We start from the raw sequence: 13,422 nt of genomic DNA on the forward strand, positions 1-13,422 counted from the left end.
CAGTGCTCACTCCAAAACACTTAGGGGTAGATTTAAAAGGCGCGCGTGCATGTCCACGTGCGCACGATTCCCAGCCTGCGCACACGGATGCGCAGGTTTTATAACACGTGTGCGCATGTCATAACATCCGTGGGCCGCATGCACACGCACGCCGGATTTTAAAATCTGCGAGCGCATGTGCGGACGGTGCACGCAGGGGGGGGGGAGAATTTAGTAAATTATGCGCAGCAATCGGGCCTTCCCCAGTTCCCTCCCAGTCCGCTCCAATTAAAGCGGACTGTTTAAACTTACTTCTGTTTTGTTTTCTTACTTACTGATCCTCTGGAGCAAAAGTAATCTGCGCGCACCGGCCTGCTGCTGGTGCGCGCTTCCCCGGGACAGCGACTAATGGCCTCTGTCCCGCCCCGCCCCTCCCCACCCAGACCACACTCCCGGCCCGCCCCATTTTCAAGGCCCGGCAGTTGTGCACGCATCAGCACTTACGCACACGGCCGGTCCCTTTTGAAAATGCACCTGGGGCGCGCAGGGCCCGACCACACGCGTAAGTGCCGATTTTTACGCACGCGCCCGTTTTAAAATTCGGCCGATAATCTAGTGCTTTGCCATGACTGGTGCCAATGCATACTCAGCACTGTGCAACATAAAATTCCAAGGTTACAATGGTTTCTGGCCTGCAGAGGTAGCAAATGAAGTGTGACGATGGGGAGGAAGTTTAAGCAACTTGGTTAGAATCACAACGGTGAGCGATGGATTGTGGCCAGAACATTCTGCAGGGTTCATGGCTTCTGTGGCTCTAAACCACTAGAAGCTGGAAGCCCCGGTTGGACTATACTAATAGAGGGGAGCCAAGAATCACATGAGAAACAGTGCAGGCTAAGTCATACAGCAGAAAACAATCTGAAAGCATTCCAATACATTTGATTGAACTAATTTCTAAGCACAATCCTAATGCACAGGCAGTTATAGTGACCATATTTGCCTTGGTTAAAAATCAACTGTGTGGGCTGTGATGCCTTTAATTTGACCAACATAAGAATTATACAAATTGGTGGCTATAGATGATCTTTTCAGCTCACATGGACTCCTCCTTCTCATGTGCCCTGAGAAGTAGGGATCTCTGTGGTCTCTCAAAAACCCAAGTGCAATATCACCTTTGAATGATGGTTACATTGATCAAAAAAGCTGACATTAATTCTTTCTTACCTGACAATTTCCTTTCCTCTAAGGAAGGCAGGCCAATCCACACTCCTACCAGCAGATAGAGACAGGGTAAACTGATTCGATGACATCATATAGTATATAGCCCTGTCCCAACATCAGCCTGCCAGTATCTCTAGAAAAGCCAAATTGTGGGCAAACTGATTATATTTGAACCATGACTATTAACAGCCAATGACTCGTTACTTCCAGCCAACTCAAAAGTTCTGAGCTCAGTAAAAAATGTAACATCCTATTTATTTATTTTATTTACTGATTTTATATACCGTCATTCGGTGTAGCGATCATAACGGTTTACAACAGTAATAAAATTACAATAAAATAAAATTACAATAAAATTGACTTAGAATAAAATTAACATATTAAAGTAAAATTTACAATAAAATGACATAACATTTTATATAAAAATAGAAATACATCCTAGGGACTGGTTCTTCACTTACCAGTCCTTCAAACGACTCAGAACAAAGAACACTGTACCATGCCCTAATATGAGACAAACTGAAAACAAAATCATGTAGGCAGCCCAGGGCAGGTTGTGGATTGGCCTGCCTTCCTTAGAGGAAAGAAAATTATCAGGTTGAAATAATTTCACCCTCCTCTGCACTCAGGAAGGCCAAGCCACACCACTGGGATGTACCAAAAACTACTGCCGAAATGAGTGGAAGGCTGCCTGTGCTCCCGTCAACACGGTCTGTATGAAGGCCGTGTCCTCTTGATCCTTAACATCCAAGCAGTAATGCTTGGAAAAAGTATGTAAGGAGGACCACATTGATGCCTGGCAAATCTTAATTGGAGACAACCATATCTCCACCTGCAAGACCGCCTGTGCTCTAATGGAATGCGCCCTGACTTGTCTATGCCATGGAACATCTGCATCCAACGGGCAGCCATGATGACCTCTTTAACCCAACGGTCTCCTGTTGCCCGCAATGTCAGTTTTTCTTGTCTACCTTCAACATGGAGAACAGATGATCAGGCTTCCTCAAAGAGCGAGTAACCTTCAAGTACTACATCACATGCTGCCTCACTTCTAAGGCATATAACAAACAAAAATTCTGCTCATCTTTCCCTATCCGATGAGGCAGGGAAATAGACTGATTTAACTGGAACTTGATACCAGGTTCAGCAAAAAGGAAGATACAGTTCTGAGCTGCACCACCCCTGGAGTTATTTGTAGAAATGGCTCACGACAAAAAAGAGCCTGCAGCTCAGAAATATGCCTCGCCAAATAGATCGCTATCAGGAAAACTGTTTTCAAAGAGAGCAGCAAGGAGAGATCACACAGCGGCCGAAAGTCAGGGCCTGCCAAAAAGCTCAATACCAGAATAAGGTTCCAAAGAAGCACTGGTAGGCACAAGGGAGGCCATAGATGCTTGACTCCCTTCAAAAACCTAGACACATCTGGATGGGAGGACAACAGCCTACCATTAATCTGCTCTCAATAGTATGCAAGAGCTGCCATCTGCATCTTCAGGATGTTTAGGGCCAATCACTTAACCAATTCCTCCTGCAAAAATTCCAAAATCAGTGAGATTTCTACTCTGAGAGGGTGAGAACCTCTCACCCCACACCAGTTCTCAAATACTCTCCAAACTCTAATATAAGTCAGAGAATTAGAAAACTTTCTAGCACTAAGTAATGTGGAAATCACCGCCAGAAAATAACCACGCCTCAGCAGATGATCCCTCTCAAGGGTCAAACCGTAAGATAGAACCAACACGGATTTTTATGTACAATTGGCCCTTGATGCAGAAAATCCTCCCTGACTAGCAGTCTCATAGGACTGCCTACTAGGAGTCATCGAGAGGTTGGTGTATCATGGTCTCCGTGGCCAATCCAAAGACACCAGAAGCACAGTCTCAGTATGACTCGCAATCTTCCAAATTACCCTGCCAATCATCGGCCAGGGAGGGAACACACATTTCCATGGCATCAACTCCCAATGCTCTCAGGTCTTTTCTGCACCTGTAGAACTGTGACACCTTCATGTTGCTGTAGCTTGCTATTAAATCCAGATACAGCTGACCCCATCGAGAAACTATTAGAGGAAAGGTGTTATCTGCCAGCTCCACCTCTCCTGAGTCTAAGGCCTATCTGCTGAGAAAATTGACCCTCACATTGTCCTTCCTGGCAATATGAAAGGCAGATAATGCCAGAAGAAACTCTGCCAATTACGGACACCTGATGAATTTTGGTTCCACCCTGATGATTCATGTAGATAACCAGTGTGGCATTGTATGACATTATGCTCACCACTCGACCCATCTGTCATAAGCACCAACTAGTCCAGTGTCTCCAAGGGCACTCCTTTCCTGAGGTGGTTTCTTTGCAACCACCACTGCAACTGCTTGCTCACTTCCATCGGCAAGTGGAGCCTTACCGTGTACTCCAGTGATTGCGGATTCCATTGTGAGAACACCGCACGTTGAAGTGGCCATATATGCTCCCTTGCCCAAGGTACTACCTCCAACATGGCCGCCATTGACCCCAAGAACCGCAGATAAGTCCACACCATTGGACAAATGGCCAGCCTCAAGGACTGAACTTAAGTCACCAACTTCCAGATGCACTTCTCTGGCAGGAACACTCTGTCCTGAGTCATATCAAATCGCACTTCGAGGTCTGCATCGGATGTAAACTGCTTTTCGCTAAGGTCACCACCCAGCCTAGCTCCAGAAGGAGGCAGATTACTTTGCGAGATGCCAATTAACTCTGTTCCACATTCTTGACTCAAATCAACCAGTCATCCAGATATAGCTGGACTAGAATGCCCTGTAGGAAAAGTAAAAAGTCATGGGATAGATGGTGATGTCCTTTTGTGGATTACAAACTGGCTTAAAGACAGGATTAAATGGACAATTTTCTCAGTGGAAGGGAGCGGGCAGTGGAGTGCCTCAGGGATCTGTATTGGGAACCATACTTTTCAATATATTTATAAATGATCTGGAAAGAAATACGACAAGTGAGGTAATCAAGAAACGTGCATTCTCGACTGCCAGCCCCCTTCATTGGAATGCCCTCCCCACGGACATTCGCCTCGAAACGTGTACTCGAACATTCAAAAAGAAACTCAAGACCTGGCTCTTTACAAAAGCCTTCACTTAAAGGTCTAGCTCAGAACCACATCCCAGAACTTGAATCATTCTCGCTTTTATAATCATATCAAACAACTCCTAATTTTATCCTTGGTCTCACAATTCCAAATCATTAAATATTTGAACATGCTACACCAATACCTCTTAATCCAGATGTAACCTTAGTTTTGAAGTCTTCACTCCTATAGAAATAACCGCCAGTTCTTATTTACTTAACCCTATTCTGTAGACGTAAACTTTTCATGAAGACTGTAATCTGTAAACACCTGTATTTATTATAAGAACTTGTATTTACTATTTATATTTATTATTTAGCTATTAACATTGTTCTATTACCACTTGGTACTATTTCTCTCCTTCACCTCTAACTCTAAGTTCCTACTAAGTTAGCCATGTTATTTATACCCAATTGTTGGATGTAATTGTATATTTGTTTAATTGTTCAATCTGTTTGATGTAATTTTCTGTTCCTTGTTCCGTGTAAACCGAAGTGGTATGCACTAGTGCATGAACTCCGGTATATAAAAGCCTTTAAATAAATAAATAAATAGATCAAATTTGTAGATGATACAAAATTGTTCAGAGTAGTTAAATTACAAGCAGATTGTGATAAATTGCAGGAAGACCTTCTGAGACTGGAAAATTGGGCATCCAAATGGCAGATGAAATTTAATGTGGAGAAGTGCTGGGTGATGCATATAGGGAAAAGTAACCCATGCTATAGTTACACAATGTTAGGCTCCATATTAGGAGCTACCACCCAAGAAAGAGATCTAGGCGTCATAGTGGATAACACATTGTAATCATCGGGTCAGTGTGCTGCGGCAGTCAAAAAAGCAAACAGAATGTTGGGAATTATTAGAAAGGGAATGGTGAATAAAATGGAAAATGTCATAATGCCTCTGTATCGCTCCATGGTGAGACTGCACCTTGAATACTGTGTACAATTCTGGTCGCCGCATCTCAAAAAAGATATAGTTGCGATGGAGAAGGTACAGAAAAGGGCGACCAAAATGATAAAGGGAATGGAACAGCTCCCCTATGAGGAAAGACTAACGAGGTTAGGACTTTTCAGCTTGGGGAAGAGACGGCTAAGGGGGAATATGTTAGAGGTGTTTAAAATCATGAGAGGTCTAGAACGGGTTAATGTGAATCAGTTATTTACTCTTTCAGATAACAGAAAGACTAGGGAGCACTCCATGAAGTTAGCATGTGGCACATTTAGAACTAATTGGAGAAAGTTCTTTTTCACTCAACGCACAATTAAACTCTGGAATTTGTTGCCAGAGGATGTGGTTAGTGCAGTTAGTGTAGCTGTGTTTAAAAAAGGATTGGATAGTTCTTGGAGGAGAAGTCCATTACCTGCTATTAATTAAGTTGACTTAGAAAATAGCCACTTCTATTCTCTTCTATTACTAGCATCAGTAGCCTGGAATAGACTTAGTTTTTGGGTACTTGCCAGGTTCTTATGGCCTGGATTGGCCACTGTTAGAAACAGGATGCTGGGCTTGATGGACCCTTGGTCTGACCCAGTATGGCATGTTCTTATGTTCCTTGTGCAGAGACACCACTACTACCACCATGACCTTGGAGACGGTTCCTGGCACTGTAGCCAGACTGAACAGTTGAGTTTGTAACTGATAATGGTGCCCTAGAATGGAAAAATGAAGAAATCGCTTTCTGTACTGCCATAATTAAAGAGCATAAGGTTTCCATTCTGAAGTGAGTCATGTGCAAATGCCAGCTAACTCCCTTCAGAGCCAGGATCGGTCAGAAGGAACCCTCTTCCTTCTTGCGAATGACAAAATAAATAGAATATCGCTCCATATTTTCTTGCGATCTGGGACTATCAGCCTTCTCAATGTAGCCTCTACTGTCACACTCATTGCTAGTGAGTTGCATGGAGAGACCATAAAGGCATCCAAAGGAATCTGAAGAAATTCTAGAGCATAACTATCTCTCATTACATCCAGGACCCCACTAGTCCATCATGATTTAGGCCCACCTGTGATTAAAGCAAGATAGACGTCCACCTATCTCCAGAACTGGTGGATGGGCTCCACACCATTGTGAAGACTGAGATGCTCTGGTCCCAGAGCTCGCATTCTTATTTGGCTTCTTAGGTTGAAAGGTCTGGGATCTTCCAAAGGGATGAGACGTCTGATTTGCTGCACCTCTGTAAGGGTGAAAATACTGCTAGTCCCTGAAGCAACCTCTCACCACAAAAAAATGCAATGCTGCTTTCTTGTCCTCTGGCAATCGCGGAATCTTGGATGTACCCCATCGATTTGTTATCTTCACCAACTCACTCCTGAACAAGAGAGAATCCTTAAAGGGTAACCTTGTCAAATTTGATTTAGAAATCATATCTGCTGACCAGTTCTAGAGCCACAACAAGCGGCTACACCTCTAGTGGCCATACGCATCAAGTCACAGCCCGCATCAGCTAAAAGTGCAGCTCCTGGTTCTAATGACAGCTCGCTATGAATGGAAACCTGCTCGAACCACCAAGAAGCAGCAAGAAGCTATTTGCAAATTCATTGCCATTGTTTCAAACGCCTGCTTGAGGGTGCCTTCAATCCTTCTATCCTGGACATCCTTCAGTACTGTTTCCCCTTCGAGTGGGATGGTGGTTCACTTGGTGACAACACACACCAAGACATTAACCTTTAGGAATCACAACTGCTACCTTGCCTTCGGATCCAAGGGGTACAGGCCTGCCAAGGAACGCCCTCCTTTAAAACTCGTTTCTGGAGTGTTCCACTCAAGGTCAATTAACTCTTGCACTGGTTCCAGGAGTGGAAAGAAATGGGATGCCTTGCTCAAGATAACCAAGATAGGATCTTTTTTTTTTAATCCTGTAGCGTCACTCCCGTCTACTCCAAGTGTTTTTGGAGTCTAAGTCAATAAACCTGGCAGCTCATCCTTGTGAAAGAAGCAAAGTAGAGTCCTATGTGGCTCCAAGTCAGGCAGAATTTCACCCACTTGCAGAGATGTGGAACCCGTGTCACCACCGAAATCATCTGACGGGTCATGATCCTCATCCTCCTCAAACTCACCAGGGATAGCCTTTTTACAGCATTTTCCTGACTTGGACACCAAGTGGGAAGAGCTATGACATGTCCCCACCTTACGGGCCTCCTTAGCCTCTGCTGGATGCCTTTTCAGAAAGGCCTGTAATCCCTGGAAAAACTCCTCCCAGAAGAAGGAAGATGAATCTATACCAGGACCCATAGAACCAAACATGGCACTCTTCAAGCCCTCCCCTAGGGATTTCCCTCCCATCGGGAACAAGGGGGGAGGGGAACAGTCCATTGTATCGCCTCCTGTGCCCCTCTCCACCAAGTCCTCCATCGGTAAGTGGGATGCCCCAATGGCAGCAAAATCATTGGGAGGCAAATCAATATGAGCCTCCAGACAGCGCTGACATAAGCGAAGTGAGAGCAACGACTGGATGGCCCAGATTAGGCAAGCCACACAAATAGAAAAGCATTTAGACTTTTTAGCCCCGACGCCATTATCCAACATGAAAAGGCCACGCTCGTTCCACGTGGTCTCCTGCACGCACACCAATGTGTGCGTGGCTGTACCCACTCAAGTAAGCACTCAAATCTAGGCTGTGGTCTTGTGCACACACATGCACGCGTACATGCACACCGACTAAGCCACAGCCACACTGCGCAAACTCACACAAGTGCCTGAGCGCATAGGAAAAAAAATCAGTGACCACGGCCTAACAGGCCACTCTCCCGCGACTTTCAGGATTCAGGAGGGTGGCCTATGCAAAATAGTGCCCGCGGTAAAAAGAGGCGCTAGGGACACTAGCGCGTCCCTAGCGCCTCTTTTTGTACAGGAGCAGCGGCTGTCAACGGGTTTAACAGCCGACGCTCAATTTTGCCGGCGTCGGTTCTCAAACCTGCTGACAGCCACGGGTTCGGAAACTGGATGCCAGCAAAATTGAGCGTTCAGTTTTCAACCCGCGATCCGCGGGCCGATTTTTATTTTTTATTTTTTTTTACTTTTTAACTTTTGGGACCTCCAACTTAATATCGCCATGATATTAAGTCGGAAGGTGCACAGAAAAGCAGTTTTTACTGCTTTTCTGTGCACTTTCCTGGTGCTGGCAGAAATTAGCACCTACCTTTGGGTAGGCGCCAATTTCTGAAAGTAAAATGTGCGGCTTGGCTGCACATTTTACTTTCTGTATCATGCGGGAATGACTAATAGGGCCATCAACATGCATTTGCATGTTGCCGGCGCTATTAGTCTCGGGGGGGGGGGGGGGGGTTGGACGCGTGGTTTTCTACGCGCTATTATCCCTTACTAAATAAGGGATAAAGCTAGCGCGTCGAAAACGTGTGTCCAAATGCGGTTAACAGTGCACTCCACCGGAGCGCACTGTACTGTATCGGCCTGTAAGTGTGCTTTGCTGCGGCTTAGCCGCCTGCCACACAGCCAATCTACGATGTAGGGTCTAGGATGAATGCTGCTCTATCTGCCAACTCGCACCGCCTCCACTCTCCATTCACTCCCAGAAGGTGGGAGGAATTGGGGTTTCTTAGTGCCGAGGGAGAGAAATGACCCGGTAAGGAAAAGGGGTCTATCACTTCCCCCCCCTTTTCCTTTACCTGAGCTCAGCCCTTCCCTGGCTGAAAGTACGATCAAGTCAGTGGTTAGAGTGGGAGAGGGTACAAGCCTTCACCGCTGAGCACTCTCTTGCCTCAGACGCTCTCTTCTTAACTAAGGGAGGGACCAGCCTGGTGTCACCTCAGGAGCTCAATCTTTTCTTTTTTTTTTTCTCCTTACAGGCAATCCCCACTAGGGAGATGCACGTCCACCATCTGCTGGAGATGGAGAATACTGGCAGGCTGATACTGGGGCAGATCTATATGTCGGTGACTTCAGCAAGTCAGTTTAGTCTGTCTCCATCTGCTGATAGGAGTGCATAATCCATCGATATTGATTGGCCTGCCTGAGTGCAAAGGAAAAAAAAAAAGATAGCACAACCTGTAAGGAATCTCCAGCAAATGAGAAATCTTTAAGGCTGAGGCTGATTACTGTGGAGCTGAATACAACTCAGAGTCAGGGCAAACTGCAGTGAATGTTGTAGTATAATAGTTTTGTGTACTAAATGGCACGCAAATGTTCCAGCTCGGCTGGGATTAGCTTGTAAAATCAAGTTAAATCAATCTGTCTCTTCCTATTCCCTTACCACCCCTCTTCCCAACCCATGGAAACTCCCTCATCCTTCTCTCACCTTCACTAAAGTTAAATTGCACCTTGATCTAAAAGGGCACAGAGCTTTTAGGTTTCTGCCAACAGACATTTCTTAAAGATACGAGATAACATATAAGGTTGAAGTTACTCAAATGGCCTTCCCCTGCCCAGGGAAAGCAGAAGAAAGCAGTAACTTACCACATAGAGCCTGTGCCAGATGACAGCCCATTCCCTCAGTGTAGTGGTAAGCTCCTGGACCAGAGGCAGCTCACTTGGGATCACAGTCTCATGCTGTCTAAAGAGAAAGAAAAAAAAAAGACTCCACAGTCTCACATACTGTGTAAAGACTGAATCTGCAGACAGCAAGCCCACAAATGAACAGCAGAATAAGATCCCAGACTGGTTCTAAAGGCAGGAGTGTAGGCATCTCATGGAATGCAGGCCCTTGAAGGGAAGATGTCGATTCTTCAGTTGCACAGAATTAAAATAGACTTTGCAGCAATACTGAATATTATTTTCAGTGATGCAGTTAAGAATGAAACTACAGAGACTTTGGGCCTCTGTAGAGTGGTAAATAACATGTCGAAGAAATAAATAAATAAATGCAGAGACGTTTTCAAAAATATTTTCTGTGTTTCTGACATCATAAAATGCACTTTAGATGCACTTAATAGGAAAATTCTGGTATCTGTTTAAAAGCCACTATGTCAGGGCTAGCTTGATGGCACAGTAGTTAACAGCTGTACTGCCAGAGGGCCAAGTCTGGGTAACAGGTTTGATTCTTGATTAAGGATCCTGCTGGCTGAGAATATGAGTTCTCTGCATCTCCAATACTATAAACGCCACCTTGATTCAGTGGCTTCATAGTGTAGTGCTGCTGTCTATAGGATGGTATCCTCAGTTAGACAGTAATAAAAACTAAACCAGCCACACTGAAGCCCGAATATGGAAACTTTCAGCAGCATGGGTCAGTGGGGGTGGGAAAGGGACAGGGACAGGCTGAGACGTGGAAACACACCTACCCTCTGTCTTCTACTGTAGCCTCTTTGAGATGGATATAAGTTTCTGGGAAGATGCCCTGCGAAAAGAGAGCTGTTTAAGTCAGGCTATAAAGACCCAGTTCTGAGGGAACTCTACTGGCACACATGAGAGAGGGATGGTGGGACAGGTTCTACATCAGAAATCCAAGGCAAGAAGGAGGTGGGATCCAGCGATGAGGCTTCACTACCCAACAAGTAGTCCATGGGTTCTAATCCCAACTGGTTATTTCACAAACAGTTTGCTCTTTTACTGGTTATCTGTACTAATTCTAAAAAAATGCACTGCAAAAATTTCTCAGCTCCATTTACTTCCTCAGAATTACCGTTCTTTGTGTAATTACAGAAACACATTCACTTTTTGTTCTAAAACTATAGCTTTGTCTACCATTAAGGCTGAGTTAGATTAATTCTATGCAAGAATGCACAGAAATAAAGGTTATCAAATAAAAACACTATATATATATATATATGAAAGGTGCTATCTTTTAATATATTTCTTGACTAGTTTCAAGAGCTAATACCCTCTTCCTTAAGTCAAAATAGAATGACCTGAGGCAGAGAGTATTAGCTCTCGAAAATTAGTCAAGAAATGTACTGTCAGTCCAATACAAAGGTATCACTTTATATATTTTTTGTTTTTGTTAACCTTCATTTCCTTTTTCTTTTTACTGAGAACAATACATCTTCATTTCTGTGCATTCAAATGCACCAACATGGCAGCCACTCTGTTCGATCCAAGAAGAAAGAGTCTCATTTTTTTCAACGGAATAACTGTTTTAATGCCTGTAAAACCTGATAATGACACTGCAGTGATTACATTCAGAGTTTGCCATGTACTCAAAATGCAAATCACCCCAAATGCTGCATTTAATTAATGACATTCCAACGGCTTTTGCTCTAATCCTAGGATTTTTACTTCTTGCAGCACGTAATGACACCTTTGTTCCCACCACATCCAGAGGAAAGAACTGAGGGTGTGATGCAAACGTGCGGTTTTATTACTGTTGCTCCTGCTGCTATTATAAAGCTTCTGTGGAGACATTAAACAGGCTTGAAATAGCTGCACAAGACATATCCAAGCAGCAATTAACAGCTGTTCCTGCTAAGTTGTTAGGAAAGCAAAGCACCTCCACGTGGGCCCTGAGTCCTCCCTTACCTCTCCGTTAAAGGTGAGGCCCATGCCATCCTTTCTGCACTGCTAATATCCTTTTTCAGTGTTCAGAAGCTGCGAGAGCCATCAAACACTGGATGAGGACCTTCCCCCTGCTCTTGTCATCTGCACCGATGCAGCAAACCTCTGCAGAAGTCACGTGGTTTGAGAATGCAATACGCCCTTCAGGCCAGTGCTTACCGCCTTTAAATCGATTCTGTTTACCCTTTTTCAACTTACATATACTCAGCGAAGGATTCCTCCGTTTAAGTTTTGCAAATATGGAATCAGAAGTACTTTCATGTGTTTGGACACCAAAATGACAATGAAAGCCAGGGCATATAACTCCAGGCTCGATGGAAGGACTGCAAACCAACTACGCCCATAAACTTGATTCTTAGTCTCTGCAAATATATTTTGTAAAGAATCACTGGAATCAGTTTTCCAAAATGGTGCTGAGCATGTGATTAGTCCTCTTTGTGATAGCTGGAAACGTTGTAGGGTACTTTCATCTGCAACCAAGCTGGCTAAATTGTGGCTGAAAATGGATTTACTGTAAATATAGCTGGATAAATATAGCTAACTAAATGTACTGTCTCTGCACTCAGAAACTGCTGCATACTCAAAATCTATGGTAGCCAGCTTAGTTCCTCTGTCTGACCTAACCCCACCCCTGGGACTCCCCACATTTTGGGGGGAACTAGGCCAGGAGTGGCCAGCTCCAGTCCTTGAGAGCCACAAACAGGTCTATTTTTCCAGATATCCACAATGAATATGCATGAGATAGATTTGCATGCACTGTCTCCGTGAACAAAAAAAATAAGAAAATAAAAAATGTCTTGACGGTGGACAGGTTAGGAAAACGGGACACTCAATTTTTACGAGCATCTGTTTTCCTAACCTGTGCACAGCCCACTTCTCCCGGGCACCCGATGCCAAGGAGGCGCTAGGGATGCACAATTGCCTCTAGGGTCTCCTTTTTAACGCAGCGGCTCATTTGCCTACTGCATCGCGTGCCCGGGAGAAGTGGATGGTCATGAGTTATGAAAGCGGTCGCTCAATCATGAGCACCTGTTTTTCCCTGTGCGGATATTGCATCAGCCTGATTGTGTTTTTCATCAGTGGTTCCTAAACCAGTCCTTCGGTGCCCCCCTCAGCTAGCCTGGGTTTCAGGATATCCCTAACAAATATGCATGAAAAACATTCGCACACAGAAATCTGATTCTTACAATCAGCATATGCAAGTATATTTCAAGCACATTCATTAGAGATTTACTGAATACCTAACTCACAAGGACTAGTTTAGAAACCATTAGCGCTGTAAGGTATAAGAATATAAGAACTGCCATACTGGGTGAGACCAATGGGTCCATCAAGCCCAGGATCCTGTTTCCAACAGTGGCCAATCCAGGTTATAAGTACCTGGAAGGATACCAAATATTTATTTTTTTTATTTAGATTTTTATATTCCGCTTTTCGCACTTTTTTCAGCACTTAGAAGACAGATTCTATATTGCTTATGCCCAGTCATTAGCATGGCTTTCAAATCTACCTGGGTAAGAACAGTTTATAGACTTTTTTTCAGGAACTTCTCCAAACTTATTTTAAAGCCTAGTTATGTTAACAGCTTTTGTCACATCCTCTGGCAATTAATTCCAGAGTTTTTGTGCATTGAGTGGAAAAGTATTTTCTCCAATTT

General features: G+C 44.2%; 1 protein-coding gene across 2 annotated transcripts in view; it reads right to left on the reverse strand.

The window, feature by feature from the left end:
- DOCK5 (dedicator of cytokinesis 5) overlaps positions 1-13,422 on the reverse strand; it is a 304,075-nt gene that overhangs the window by 196,896 nt on the left and 93,757 nt on the right. The window contains exons 4-5 of one of the 2 annotated variants that reach the window (XM_029604105.1): positions 10,556-10,611; positions 9,732-9,828 (exon numbers count right to left, since the gene is read on the reverse strand). In XM_029604105.1, coding sequence (XP_029459965.1) covers positions 9,732-9,828; positions 10,556-10,611 — 153 coding nt within the window. Of the gene's footprint in view, positions 1-9,731; positions 9,829-10,555; positions 10,612-13,422 lie in introns of those variants that run through there. The other variant, XM_029604106.1, reaches the window with a different exon arrangement.

The sequence above is a fragment of the Rhinatrema bivittatum genome, chromosome 5, assembly GCF_901001135.1.
Source record: "Rhinatrema bivittatum chromosome 5, aRhiBiv1.1, whole genome shotgun sequence".
Lineage (NCBI taxonomy): Eukaryota > Metazoa > Chordata > Amphibia > Gymnophiona > Rhinatrematidae > Rhinatrema > Rhinatrema bivittatum.